General features: G+C 47.2%; 1 protein-coding gene across 2 annotated transcripts; it reads left to right on the top strand.

Annotated features, from left to right (window-relative positions):
* The first annotated feature begins 3107 nt into the window (after positions 1-3107).
* On the top strand, positions 3108-7337 carry TREML1 (triggering receptor expressed on myeloid cells like 1). 2 transcript variants are annotated; one of them, XM_037520889.1, is made up of 6 exons: positions 3108-3150; positions 3337-3665; positions 5535-5641; positions 6022-6107; positions 6634-6686; positions 7026-7337. In XM_037520889.1, the coding sequence occupies exons 1-6, from the start codon at positions 3108-3110 to the stop codon at positions 7335-7337; spliced, it is 930 nt and encodes a 309-aa protein (XP_037376786.1). The 2 variants fall into 2 exon arrangements, with proteins under 2 accessions (XP_037376786.1, XP_037376787.1); XM_037520890.1 differs by lacking the exon at positions 3337-3665 and having other exon boundaries at positions 3108-3146.
* Positions 7338-13354: the final 6017 nt, after the last annotated feature.

Below are 13354 nucleotides of genomic sequence, written 5' to 3'. Positions count from 1 at the left end.
ACCCAGTGGACATTAATAAGTGAGGCTCTAAAGTTAAGAGTGAGGTGGGCTGGAGAAAGGGACAAGAGGCAAGAAGGGATGGTGGGGGATCCCTTCTGAGGCTAAGGCAGGTGTAGCACTCCCAGATACTCCTGACAATTTTTATATAAAAATAAGGTTCTATTTTCTCCTCTTCTCTCTTCATGTTGACGCAGGTGGGGGTAGATAGTTTTTTTTTTTAAAGATTTATTTATGCATCCAAGAGCTGGGGTACAGGCCAGAGATGTTGGGGGTAAGAGGAGAGCAGCGGGCAAGACAGGAGAGGTCTGCTGCACCATGTGGGTTGCTCTCTGGCCAGCTGGGGATCGAACTTGTGCTGCAGAGTCTGCAGATCGCTTCATAGTGTGGTGCTTAACCCCTTGTGCCACCAGGGAGGCCCTAGATAGTGTTGTTTTTGAGTGGGTTGGTTTTGGAAACATTTTAGCTTGAGTCAAAAGAACAAACATTATGACATCATACTTCTTTTTTGAAACAAAATGCCCATCACTTAAGCAGTAAAGCTGACACCTATGAAGACAGGCCCGCATACCACGATCCAGGCTCCACTCTGCCATCCATCTGCATGCAAATTTTTATTACGTGGTGGTTGGTTACAAGCTACTTTCTGCACCTCCAGGACTCACCTCCTCTGCCACAAGGAACAGGAGACAGAGGCAGGGGTAAAAAGCTGTGGCCATCTCTGATAACGCAATTCAAAGTCTTCTTGAAAGTTCCAATCAGCATGGATGGTGGAAATAGACAGAAGTAGAAGAACTTAAGAAATTTCCCTAAGAGGGAAAAATCAATGAGACTTGGAAATGGATTAAATACAAAGGGTGAGAGTTGGGGAGCCTCCAAGAATTGAGGTTTCTGGTTTGGGTACCCAGGTAAATGGAAGTGCCACTCCCTGAGAGAATGGTGGAAGAGAATGGGGGATGGGAGGAAAGATTCAGCTGAGTCTAATTTCCACTTACCCCCCCCCACCCTGCCTCCTTGGGCACCGATGTTGACGGGTCAGACGGCAGGGTGGGGCTGGGGGAAGAGGGTTCCTTTGCCTGGCACTGGAGCACTACTGGAACTCTCCCCCTCTTGAGAGTTTGGCCTTTTCTCTTTCCTGCTCTGCCACATCAGAGTCATCTACATCTGGATTCAGATCACCATTGGGAACCCCTGTTTTGGACCCTCTGGGGGACACACTGGGCTGAAGGGGGGTCATACAATTTGGTTTCAAATTTCAACTTTGCATCTTAAAACGAATTTTAAGCCAATTTCTTAACCCCTCAACTTCAGGGACCTCATCTGTGAAAACAACAGCAACCCTACTTTGCTGGGGTTTTACGAGGTTGAAGGAAATACCATTAGTGAAAATCCCTGGCCAGATGCCTGGTCCATAGTAGATCCTCAAGAAATAACTGGCATCCTCTCTGTTCCCCAACAACAGGATTACGACACTTCCCTGGAGGCCAGGATCCTGCCTGGTCACCTCGGTGCGAGGCTCCCAGCTGTCGATGGCCTCTGTTTTAGGCACCTGGATAAATACTGACGACAGGTCTCTCTTCATGCAATACTCGCAGGTGCTTAGTTAATGTGGAAAAAAAAAAAGAAAACTTCCCTGTGTCCAAGTAAACTTCCACATCAGCCACTAGGGTGACCTGCCCACAGGTTTGCCTGAGACCTTCCTTTCCCTGGGAAAACCCTCCGCTCCAGACCAACAGGTTGTTCTCGTATCACTTCCGCTGGGCTCAGTTTACACACCAGCCACCTCCTCAGGTTCCTGCTCCTGCTTTCCATTTCTCATCTCCCTTGCTCCTAGAAGGGGAGGAAGACAGGGATGGGAGGAGGAGAGGCTGGAGGGGAGGTGAAGACGTGTCTATTTCTGGATATCTAGGGCTGACATCTAGGTCAGGGCAGCGCGCCCCTCCAGCCACCCCTGCCATGCTGCTCTGGTCTCTGCGCACTGGGGCTCCCTCTGGTGTCCCAGACCAGCAGGCTTATCGCTCATAGTCTTTGGGTTCCCCAGTTCTGCACAGGGCAGCACAAACCAGGGCCAGGTACTTCCTGGGCAAGGAGCCGGTTTGTGTCATGGGTGAAGAACCCCAAATTATGAGATCTGGAGTTTATATAGAGTCTGGAATATTGGACCTTCTTCCAATCTAGAGAAAGAGACCTTTGTTCTGAAAATGGGGGAGGGGGGCAGGATGTGAGCAAACCCTCTGGAGCTGATACAGTCTCTAGTTTCCCAGGTATGTTTGCTGTTCTGTTCCCTGGAACAAGTTATGCCAGTGCCCTTTGCTCAAAAGGCACAGACCGCAGAAACAGGAACATCCTCATGGGGAATTGTTTCTAAAAGAGAGAACAGTGTATCAATATTAATGAAGCAAAAACAATACACTGTAAGTAAGAAATGCTTAGAGGATAAGAGATTTGCACATTAGAGTAGAAATTTAAATGACAATAATAGAAGAGATGGGCGAACAAGATGAGGTTATATCCTAGAAATCAGAAGAACATGGACAAAGAGAAAATGACAGCTAATTAAGGAGTTCCAGAAAAATAGAGGGGTGGGGGTGGGGAGAAAACTGAGTAGTGACAAGCAAAGAAATAATACAATTCCCACAAGTGAAGAATGTGGGTTCATGGTTTAGAGAACGCCCAGCACAGTAAATAAAGACACAGACTTTAGAGGTGGAATGGCCTTGGGTCATGGATAGGACATTTTCCCTCCTCACCCCCACAGCTCTGCACCCCCAAATGCAATAGTAGAAGACTCTGAAAAGCATCTCCCTCTTCCTCTGTTGCTCTCTAGTTGCAGCATCCTCTGCTCACTCATCCCTTAGCTGGACCCTGGCCCAGTCTTCCTCTTTCCTTGGGCTTCTCACCCTGCCTCCCACCCTCACCCTCAGGCTCACAGAGTCAGCCAGGATTTGGGAAAGCTCCTTATCTCCTCCCTGGAGGGGCCCACCAGTGCCGACCTCCCACCCCATGGGCAGGGGAGCCCCATGTGACTGTCTTAAGCAGATGTTTCCTGCCCCAGGGGAACTGTGTCAGTGCCCAGACAAGCCCCGGAGCTGACATCTCCCTGCCCAGCCATGGGTTCCCACCTGCTGCTGCTGCTGCTCCAGGGTCTAGCAGGTAAGGTCAGAAAGCGCTGCTTTCTGCCCCCCATATACTCCTCTCTCTCCTCTCCCCGGGGAGCTTGGTGGCAGCAATAACATGTGGCGGGCTGGAAGGTGGCCCTCCTGTCCCAGTGGGGTGCCAGCAGGAGGGCTGCAAGGTGTCCCAGCTCCAGCCCAACAAGTCCATCCTCAACTCCCCTAGGTCAGGGCTTGGCTGGCAGTACCCCCGAGATGCTGCAGGCCCCCGTGGGGAGCTCCATTTTGGTACAGTGCCACTACCAGCTCCAGGACGTCAAGGCTCGCAAGGTGTGGTGCCGGTTCTTGCCGGAGGGGTGCCAGCCCTTGGCATCCTCGGCGGTGAATCGCGGAGCCCCGGGAGGCAGGCGTGCGTTTCTCACCGACCTGGGGGGCGGCCTGCTCCAGGTGGAGATGGTTTCCCTGCGGAAGGAGGATGCTGGGGAGTACTGGTGCATGGTGGAGGGAGCCACGGGGCTCCAGACCTTGCACAGAGTGGATCTAGAAGTAATTCCTGCAGGTGAGTTATCCTTGGCGGCCAGGCCGCACTCACCCTCCCTGCCCCCACCAGGCGCTCTTGGTTTCTTGGGGATGCAGGGTCCCTGAGGGGGTGGGAGGAGTAGGGAGGAGATATTCTCTTGACAGCTTTCCAGGAAACGGAAACCAAACTGGTCGAGAAGTTGGAGATAAATCAGCCAAGCAGCCTTCTGGCCCCCAGCCCTCTGGTGCACAGGGATTCCCCCACAGGAAGGCTCCTCCATCCCCCAGCCTTGACCTTGGCCTGCTCCTTCTCCAGCATTCTCGCCATTCTGGATGCTATTTTTCTCACTCTTAGAGATATTTGAAACGAAGTTTTAATTCAGACATAACAACTAAAATTAATTTTTTATATAATGCTGTTTTTTTAAATTACTCTACAATGGGTTCGATGGCTTAAAACTCACTGACTTCATATCTTATCGTGCCTCACCTACAAGCAGGGCACATTCTTAACCTGAGCTATCCCAATTCATTCAGCTCTAAAAATGGAAAAATGTCCTTATTATTTAAGCCCATAGCCTCAGCCCTGTCCTCAGTATAGAAAAGGGTTTATTTTTAAGTTTGATTCTCACAGCCTACAACTTTCCATTGTCTAAGGATTTAGTAAAAGCACACTTAAAAGTATTATTATTATTATTTTTTCCTTTCAAGATCTATTTACTTATTTATACAAACACTGAGCACAGTCAGAAGCACGGGAGGGTGAGAGAATTCACCAGAGCCAGAGTGGGGAGCAGAACAGACAGACTGACAAAATACACTGCTGAGGGGAGCAGCGGGCGCAGCAGGAGAGGTCTGTGTGCCATGTGGGACCCTCGCCGGCGGCCGGGGATCGAACAGATGCTACAGAGGCTGTGGGCAGCCTCTCAGCCCAGCGCTCAACCACTGCGCCACCAGGGGAGGCCCCCAAAGTATTATTTTTTTGAAAGTAGGGTATTCTAAAAAAAGTTAATGCTCAGCAAATAATATCTGCTGAAGCAGAGACAACGGCTGCCTCTCCATAGCGATGCAGTCATTTTTTCATCTTCAGGTCTTCCTTTCTCCCCAAATAATAAAATTTCAAAAGTCATTTTCCCTTGTCTTGGCTATGAATTATGAGAATAGACTAAGAGGTCATTAAAATCCCTCTCCTCTGTGGGCCACAACTAATAGTTTATATGATGCTGCTGCTGACCCCACTCATCCTCCGTCCTCTTCCTTCCTTGACTTCTAAGGTCCAGGAACTCAAGGTTTTAACATCCTAAACTTAGGGCCTCCCCGGTGGTGCAGCGGTTGAGTGCTGGGTTGCAAAGCTGCCCGCAGCCTCTGCAGAGCCGGTTCGATCCCCAGCCACCAGGCAAGGGTTCCACATGACAGACCTCTCCTGCCGCCCGCTGCTCCCCTCAGCAGTGTGTTTCGCCAGTCTGCCTGTTCTGCTCCCCGCTCTGGCTCTGGTGAATTCTCTCACCCTCCCGCGCTTCTGACTGTACCCAGTGCTTGTATAAATAAATATATAAATCTTAAAAAAAAAAAAAAAAGAATTAACATCCTAAACGTAGTCTGAGCAGCCTGATAAGCCCAAGGGGCCTGGAGAGGGAGAGTGGGGGACGAGATAAAGGCGAGGAAGCGGGGGTGGGCGTGGGGATTGGGAGCTGGTGGAAGGGTAAGTATTCACACCTGGTAAACACATGGGGCGTCATTCCCAGACCCCCAGGAGGAGGTACCCTGAGGACTATCCCAAGCCCCTTTCTTTGTGTTTCTTACTCCACTCCCCCATTCCTCACACCTCAACAGCCCCTGAACTAGCCCACAATGGGTGTGTGTTCACTAAGTATCTCCTTCAACTCAGTTTCTGACCTGAAAGAGAAGGAGGCAGAGGAGGAGACCTCTGGGGCTGGCAGTGTGGCAGAGGGCTCCTCGTCAGACCCTGCAGGCAGTGCCAGCCCCTTGGAACCCGGCCAGCAGGAGAAGAGGTACTGACCACATCTGTTTGGGTGGCTGGGAGAGGGTGGTGGTGAAGATATGGCTCCTGTAGAACCTCAGACTACATCAAAGGGAGACCTTAATGTTTCCTTGCACCTTGGGGGACTTCTGCTCAGGCAGGGAGACATTCTTGTTTATCCCAGTTCAGCAATGGCCTCTTCATCCCATGGATCTTCAGCCAGTGTCTCCTGATAATATGCCCCCCTTCTCCCTTGTCTGAGCGTGCCCTCCTCACTCCAAACCACAAATCTCCTTCTCCCCGATGTGGCTTACCATGAGCATGCACCCTTTTGCCACTGCCCTGGGTTCATGCCCAGCAACTCCCCTCTGGGTTATGGACTCAACTTGCCTATCCCTTTGTGTCCCTCAGCATCCCCTTGATCTGGGGCGCTGTGGTCCTGCTGGGGCTGCTGCTGGCGGCGGTGGTGCTGTTTGCTGTGATGGCCAAAAGGAGAGGTTGGTAGCTGCTGGTCATCTGTTCCAGTACGGTCCCTCAAGTCCATGGCCCTCACAAGTGTCAGCCAGTCCAGCAGAGAGTCTGGGACTCTAAGTCATCTCCCCTCACGGAGATTTTATAGAGAGAAGAATTTTAATGATCTCCCCTTGTCTGGGCATTAGTGAGGCCACCAGACCCTCGAGCTTCCATGTTTGAAGTGGGGGTGAAGGAGATACAGTGGGAGCCCGCCTGGGGAAAGGCAGGGATTGGAAAGGGTGGTGGGACTGTGCTATGTGTGGGCAGGTAGCTGGAGGGGGTTGGGCAACCTGCCACCTGAGTGCTGGGGCAGGTTGAAGGTAGCTGTGAAAGCACTGAGTGGATGGGAAGTTAGAGCAGGCTGGGATGGGCACTGGGAAGACAGGGAAAGGTCTGGTGGGGAGAGCAGGAAGGTGAGTTTGGACTGGGGAGGCCTCTGAGAAGAGTGGGGGTGGCTGGGCTTTCAGCGAGCACCAGAAGCAACTGTGCTTCTGCCCCCTGTCCCACCAGGGAGCAGGCTTGGAGTTTGTGGCCAATTCCAGAGCAGCAGAGTTTCGGGCATGGTAAGAGACCCCTGCAGCCCCCAGCCAAATCCCTGAGCTCTTCCATTTGCCATGCTCATCAGAATGTTCCAGGATCCTGGAGTAGAGAAAGAACTGGGGTTCAAACCTCCTTCTAAATGCTGTAAACTTGGCACCAAAGCTCTCCCGCCTTCCTGCTTGGTATCTCACTGTGTCAGATTTGGGGAGAAAATTGGGCTTCAAAGTCTTCAGAGTGGTGCCCTCTTGTCCACTGATACACTCAGGATTTGAGAGACAGATCTAGTGGTCCCGGGCTTCCCACCAAAGGGAGCAGTGGCAGAGAGAGGTATTCTTGTTCTGATTTGCCTGCTTTTGTTACAGGCCCCCTCTGCAGCGGTCCACCACATCAGTGACTCTGGCCTGGCTGTAGATTTGCCATCAGATGTACCATATGTTTGGCTTGACTTGCCACCTTCCTTCGACAATACCACCTATACCAGCCTACCTCTTGACCCCGCATCAGGGAAACCAGCCCCAGCCCCATCCTCATTGCCCCCTCTGCCTCCAAAGAGTGACATAAGCTCTAAGTCTGTGACGTATGCCACAGTCGTCTTCCCTGGAGGGGCCAAAGGTGGAGGGGCCCCCTGTGAGCCAGTTCAGGATCCACCAACTAGCCAGACTCTGCCCAGCTAAGTTGCTCACCAAACTGCATGGCTCAGTGACCATCTCCAGGATCCTGTACAGTCAGCCAGTCAGCTTGGGCTCTAGAGCCTGAGGGTATCAGAGCAACTAGCGACTTTAGGATCTAATCTAATGCATTGACTTTTCTGACCTGGAAAATGACACTTGGATGTGATTGAAGTGAAACCCCCAGGTTGGTTCCTCTGTCATTGCGCCAGTGGGATGAATAAACTTTAAATGATGATATATAACTCTTGATGGTTGAAGGGGAAGGTAAGGGCCTGAGTTCAACTTTTCACCGCATGGCCTAGGATCTGAAAGACTCTGGTCTGGTGTTTGTGCTGAGTGGTCTCCCGCCCATCCCGCCAGGGGGGAATGTGGCATCTCATTCCCTGGTCAGATGGCTGCAATGCACCAAAAGGGCTTCTTCAAAAGTATTTCTTACATTTCTCAGGATATCTGAAAGCATAGATTCATTTGCTTAAGGCTAGAATCTCTTTTGTTGTCCGCTCTACACCTTGTGAACAAGTGACACCTTACAGGGTGACAGCATAGGATGGAAGGAGGGGGATAATTAGTTAAAGGAGATGCAGGACAGATGGAGTTCAAGTGACGGAGCTGAAAAGAAACAGGTGTGAGGACAGAAATGGAAATAGACACTAGGCCTATTCCTAGGCAGGAAAAAAAGATTTTCAAGCACCAGGAGATAAAAAGACTTTTTCAGATATCAGTTTTACTAGAGCTGGCTTTTTTCTATTGGATCGCCATCTGGTAGGTAACATTTTCCCTTCAGCCTGAACTATAGAGACTAGAAGAGCACAGTGGAGAAAAGGCAAAGGGGGTGAGGTGGTGGGTATGAATGTCAAGGTCATGGCCAAGTATATGTGAAAGTCCAGGTTGGGCTGGGAGTGCCTAAGATCTCTGCCAGGATTTCTTCTGAAACTGTTCAGTGTAAAAATGATTTCACATTAAGATGAGAGACTTAAGTGGACAAGATGGAGAGTTCAGGAATCCAGTTTTCTTATAACCATGGAGAGCAAGGCATGGAGAGGTCTTCACCATCTTGACAGGATCTAAGCTTGGGCTGGGCTCCTCAGGAGAAGGGACAGGTCAGGGCCGTGCCCTGAACTCCAGCTGTATAAGCCCAGTGATGCTATTTTCAGGGAGCTCTGGCAGGATGTTCTGAACTTCCCCTGATAAAAGTCTCACTTAGCCTATGACAAAACCTAAATATACTTCAGCTACCCACCAATCAACTAAGTCCTCCTTTTCCCTGGCCAAGATGACTGGGGCCTTGCCTGGGGAGGTGGGGTGGTAGTGGCGGTGCAGGGGGGGAGGCGGAGAGGGGGAGGACCCAAGATGCAAGGGAAGGGCAGAATATAATTTTTTTAAAGATATATTTATTTACTTATACAAGTACTGGGTACAGTCAGAAGTGCGGGAGGGTGAGAGAATTCACCAGAGCTAGAGCGGGGAACAGAACAGGCAGACTGACGAAATACACTGCTGAGGGGAGCAGCGGGCCAGACAGGAGAGGTCTATGTGCCATGTGGGACCCTTGCTGGCCGGCCGGGATCGAACCGGCACTGCAGAGGCTGCAGGCAGCTTCACAGCCCAGCAGTCAACCGCTGCGCCACCAGGGGAGGCCCCAGAATATAATCTTAAAAAGAATCCTTCTGCAAAAACCTGACCCTGGTCAGTATTTTGAACTCCATAGGACTTGACAAAGGGAAATATTTAACAGGCCAAAGGAAAATACTAAGGAAGGTATTAATTGACTGGTGGAAAAGCAGGATGGAGGGAGGGAAGTATACTAATTCCATCACTGTTCATGGTAGGAACAATGGTAGGAAGTATGTGGTAGTTACAAAGGTAAATTCTAAGATAAAAATATTGACCTAAGTTTTACCATGAGATACACATGAAAACAAAGCAAAAACAATAGAATCAATTTTTTCATAATTCTAGAAAGTAGTCAAACAAGTGGACAGCTTTGCAGCCCGCAGCCTTTTGATGGCTTGCATCAAAACAAGGATGCTGGACCTCCCTGGTGGTGCAGGCGGTTGAGTGCAGTGCCATGAAGCTGTCCGCAGCCTCTGAGGTGCGGGTTCGATCCTGGCCAGCCAGGAAGAAACCCACATGGTGTGGCAGACCTCTTCTGTCTCACCCACTGCTCTCCTCAGCAGTGTATTTCAGTCTGCCTGCCTGTTCTGTTTCCCACTCTGTCTCTGGTGAATCCTCTCACCTCACCCCCCTGCACATCTGGCCTGTACCCTGGTTCTTGTATAAATAAGTCCTTTTAAAAAAAAAAACGAAGAATGCTTATTCAGAAAAATGACTGCCCCCACATCTGATTTGAAAGACAATTTCACCAAGTAATATTAAAAATCTTTGTGGCATAGCATTTATTAAGATGTAACTTTGATGACAATAACAATGTGATGGAGGGGGAGGGAATAGGGCTATATAGAAACAATGTCTGTCTTATATTGCTGAAATTAAGTTGATATTAATTTGAACTGGACTGTCTTAGATTAAAACGCTAATTTTCTAAGCAGCAACTTAGAAAATAAGCAAAAAATTTATTGTAAAGAAATGACAAGGGAACTGAAGTTAAATTAAAATGACCTACTAAATTTAACAAAAGATAGTAGAGGAATAGAGGATAGGGAAAGTCATGACAAATAGAAAACAACAAAATGGAAGACGTAAATCCTATGTATCAGTAATTACATAAAATGTAAATGAATTAAGTATTCCAATGGCAAAATGATTACAAAATATATGGTCCAACTATATGCTACCAATAGGAGACAAACTTCAGGTAAAAAAAACAAAGTAGGTTGAAAGAAAAAGATGAGGGCCTTCCCTAGTGGTGCAGTGGTTGAGCGCTGGGCTGTGAAGCTGTCCGCAGCCTCTGCAGTGCCGGTTCAATACCAGGGCACCGGTGAGGGTCCCACATGGCGTGACAGATCTGTCCTGCCGCACCCGCTGCTCCCCTCAGCAGTGTATTTCATCAGTCTGCCTGTTCTGTTCCCTGCTCTGACTCTGGTGAGTTCTCTCACCCTCCTGCGCTTCTGACTGTACCCAGTGCTTGTAAAAATAAATAAATAAATCTAAAAAAAAAAAAAAAAAGAGGTGTCCCTTAAAAAAAAAAAAAAGAAAGAAAAAGATGGGAAAACATTCATGCAAACTAGCTAAAGAGTAGCTAGAGTAGCCACTCCATGCAGTCATGTGTAGCTGAAAAACAGGGATATAGGATATAGAAATATAGGATATACGGTTTACAAAATGCATTGTTAGGTGATATCATTGTTATGTGAACACTGCTTTCAAGCAAGATGGTTATCTTGCCCTTAAAAGCCAGAAACTTAGTACTGACTCAGACTCTGAATGGATGAAACCCCTTTCAGGCATCTGTTTCCAGAATAGGGAGACTATATCCATATTGATATTTACTCTGGTAATTGTCCTCTGAAATTAGCTTATCTAGAAGTCTCAAAAATTTTCATCTGCCTTCTATCAGCACTCCTAAGCTCACCACTTTCACATTATGTTATGGATCATGATTCTTGAATTGTTTAAACTACCTCAAGTTAGGAGTAAATTCAACATTCTCATCAGGCACAGCCTTTATCGCTTTTAACAGTGTAAGCATCTCAGCACCATGGTGCTGAGAGGAATTTTAGTCTTCAGTCCAGGTCATTAGCAGTTTCTCCATATCTGATGTAGGATTATAGATTTTTATTAGGCTCATTGCCTTTGATGAAGCAGAGCAAAAATATGAATTTGGAACATTGCCTCACACTATAATGCAAAAATTCAAAATGAACCAAAGACCTTAACGTAAGAGTTAAAAATATAGAAATTTTAAAAGGAAATAGGATCAAATCTATGTGACCTCCAACTAGGTGATGGCTTCTAAATTATGACTCTTAAAACACAAATAACTAAAGGAGGAAAAAGATAAATTGCTTCATCAAAACTAAACACTTTTGTGTAGCAAACCAATACCATTATGAAAGTAAAAAGACAACTCACAGAATGAAAGAAAATATTTGCAAAGCAAATATGTTAAGGATTTCATTTCCATAACTTACTAAAATATCCTTAAAGTTCACCAATAAAAAAGCAAATAACTTAATAAAAAAGTGGGTGAGTGATTTAAAACAGACATTTCTCCAAGATACACAAATGGCCAATGCTCATGAAATATGTTCAACATCATTAGTCATTAAGGAAAAGCAAACCAAAATCACAGAGAGAGACCACTTCATACCCATTACAACGGTTATAATTAAAAGAGCAAACAATATCAAGTGTTAGTCAGGATGTGGAAAACTGGAGAACCTTCGCACATCGGGTGGGGATATAAAATGGTACAGCGCTTTGGAGAGAACAGTTTGACAGTTCCTCAAAAAGTTTCAATGTAGAGTTTCTGTTTAACACAACTATTTCATGCCTAGGTATATACTCAAGAGAATTGAAAGCATACAGTCATAGAAAAACTTGTACACAAATGTTTATAATAGCATTATTCATAATAGTCAAAAAGTAGAAATAATACAAGTTTCCATCAGCTGACGAATGGTGAAAGAAAATGTCAATGGAATGGAATGTCAGCCTGGCATAAAAAGGAAGGCTACAACATAAGTAACTTTGGCATCCTTTATGCTGAGTAAAAGAAGCCAGACACAAAAAGTTATGTCATGATTCTGTTTATATGAAATGTCCAGAATAAGCAAAGCTATAGAGACAGAAAGTAGATTAGTGATTTCTAGGGATTATGGGAAGAGAGATCAGGGTTGACTGCAAGTGGGCACAGAGTTCCTTTTTTGGGGTGATAAAAATGTTCTAGAACTAGATAATGTGTGCTAATGGTTAGTGCTAATGGTTGTGATACACTAAAAGCCACTGAATTGTACAATTTTTTAAAGAGGTAAATTTTATATTATGTGAATTTTCTATTAATTTAAAAAATTATCAAAAGGAAGGTGAAAAAAATTAGCAGTGTGTCTAGTTACTGTCCCTTGTGGGTGCAGTAACTATATACCAATGGCTTGCATATGCATAGAATAATTTTGCCAAGATACATCAGCAAGTGGTAATACAGATCAGCTCTGATTAGGAGGATTAGGAGTGGGAAAGACTCAAACACTTCTATTTTTTCTGAATTTTGTGCCACAAAAATGTATTATTCTCTTTAAATATAAAAATCAAATGAATAGCCAACAATGACTGAGTGTTACTGTATGTCCCAGGTACTTTATATTTATTTAATCTTAGCAATGACTTTCTTGTTCCACTAGTATACTTATTTACAGGAAAGGAAACTGAAGCATAAAGATAATTTATATGCTGAAAGTAACACAGAAAGAAGCAGAGTTAGAATGTGCACCCAGGCTGTCTGGCTCTAGAGTCCTAGCTGTTGACCACCACTCTCTGTTGTCTGTCATAAATTTAAAGGAGTAGCGGAGGATGACGGGGAAAAGTGGGTGAGGAGGAAGGAAGGGGTGAGAGATGGAGGGCTGGAAGGGCGAGAGGGATACAGGGAGGGAGGAAGGGTAACAAGGGGGTAGGGGAAAGAAGAGAGGAGAGGGAAGAAAGGAACGTACAGAACGTCAAGATGATTTCAAGGGCATATACAGGCTTCCTTTCCCAAACATCTCGGTCATTTGTGCAAAATATTGAAGGTTGGGTACAGATGCTGTTATTTCCTCTGAAAGCTGTGTGGCCTAGAGGTTAAGAAAATGAACTGGAATCAAAAGTGAGTTAGAATCCCAGTTCCACCATTTTTTGGCTGTGTGTCTTGGGCTAAAATTTTTCTAAACTTTAGGGCCTCCCCGGTGGCGCAGCGGTTGAACGTTGGGTTGCGAAGCTGCCCGCGGCCTCTGCGGCGCCGGTTCGATCCCCGGCTGATCCCCGGCTGATCCCTGGCTGCTCCCCGGCTGCTCCCCGGCTGCTCCCCGGCTGCTCCCCGGCCACCGGAGGAGGGTCCCACATGGCGCGCAGACCTCTTCTGCCGCCCG

This window comes from Talpa occidentalis, unplaced genomic scaffold (genome assembly GCF_014898055.3).
Source record: "Talpa occidentalis isolate TD23 unplaced genomic scaffold, MPIMG_talOcc4v2.1 talOcc4.2, whole genome shotgun sequence".
Classification (NCBI taxonomy): Eukaryota; Metazoa; Chordata; class Mammalia; order Eulipotyphla; family Talpidae; genus Talpa; species Talpa occidentalis.
The sequence above is the reverse complement of the archived record's forward strand: the minus strand, read 5'-3'. Positions and strand labels throughout refer to the sequence as shown.

What these genes read in the sequence shown, in the direction of transcription:
- TREML1 (XM_037520889.1), top strand. Translation starts at nt 3,108, where the DNA reads ATGGGTTCCCACCTGCTGCTGCTGCTGCTCCAGGGTCTAGCAG. An exon ending in TGGATCTAGAAGTAATTCCT is followed by an intron (nt 3,666 to 5,534) that starts GCAGGTGAGTTA and finishes GACCTGAAAGAG; the next exon opens with AAGGAGGCAGAGGAGGAGAC. An exon ending in CCCGGCCAGCAGGAGAAGAG is followed by an intron (nt 5,642 to 6,021) that starts GTACTGACCACA and finishes TGTGTCCCTCAG; the next exon opens with CATCCCCTTGATCTGGGGCG.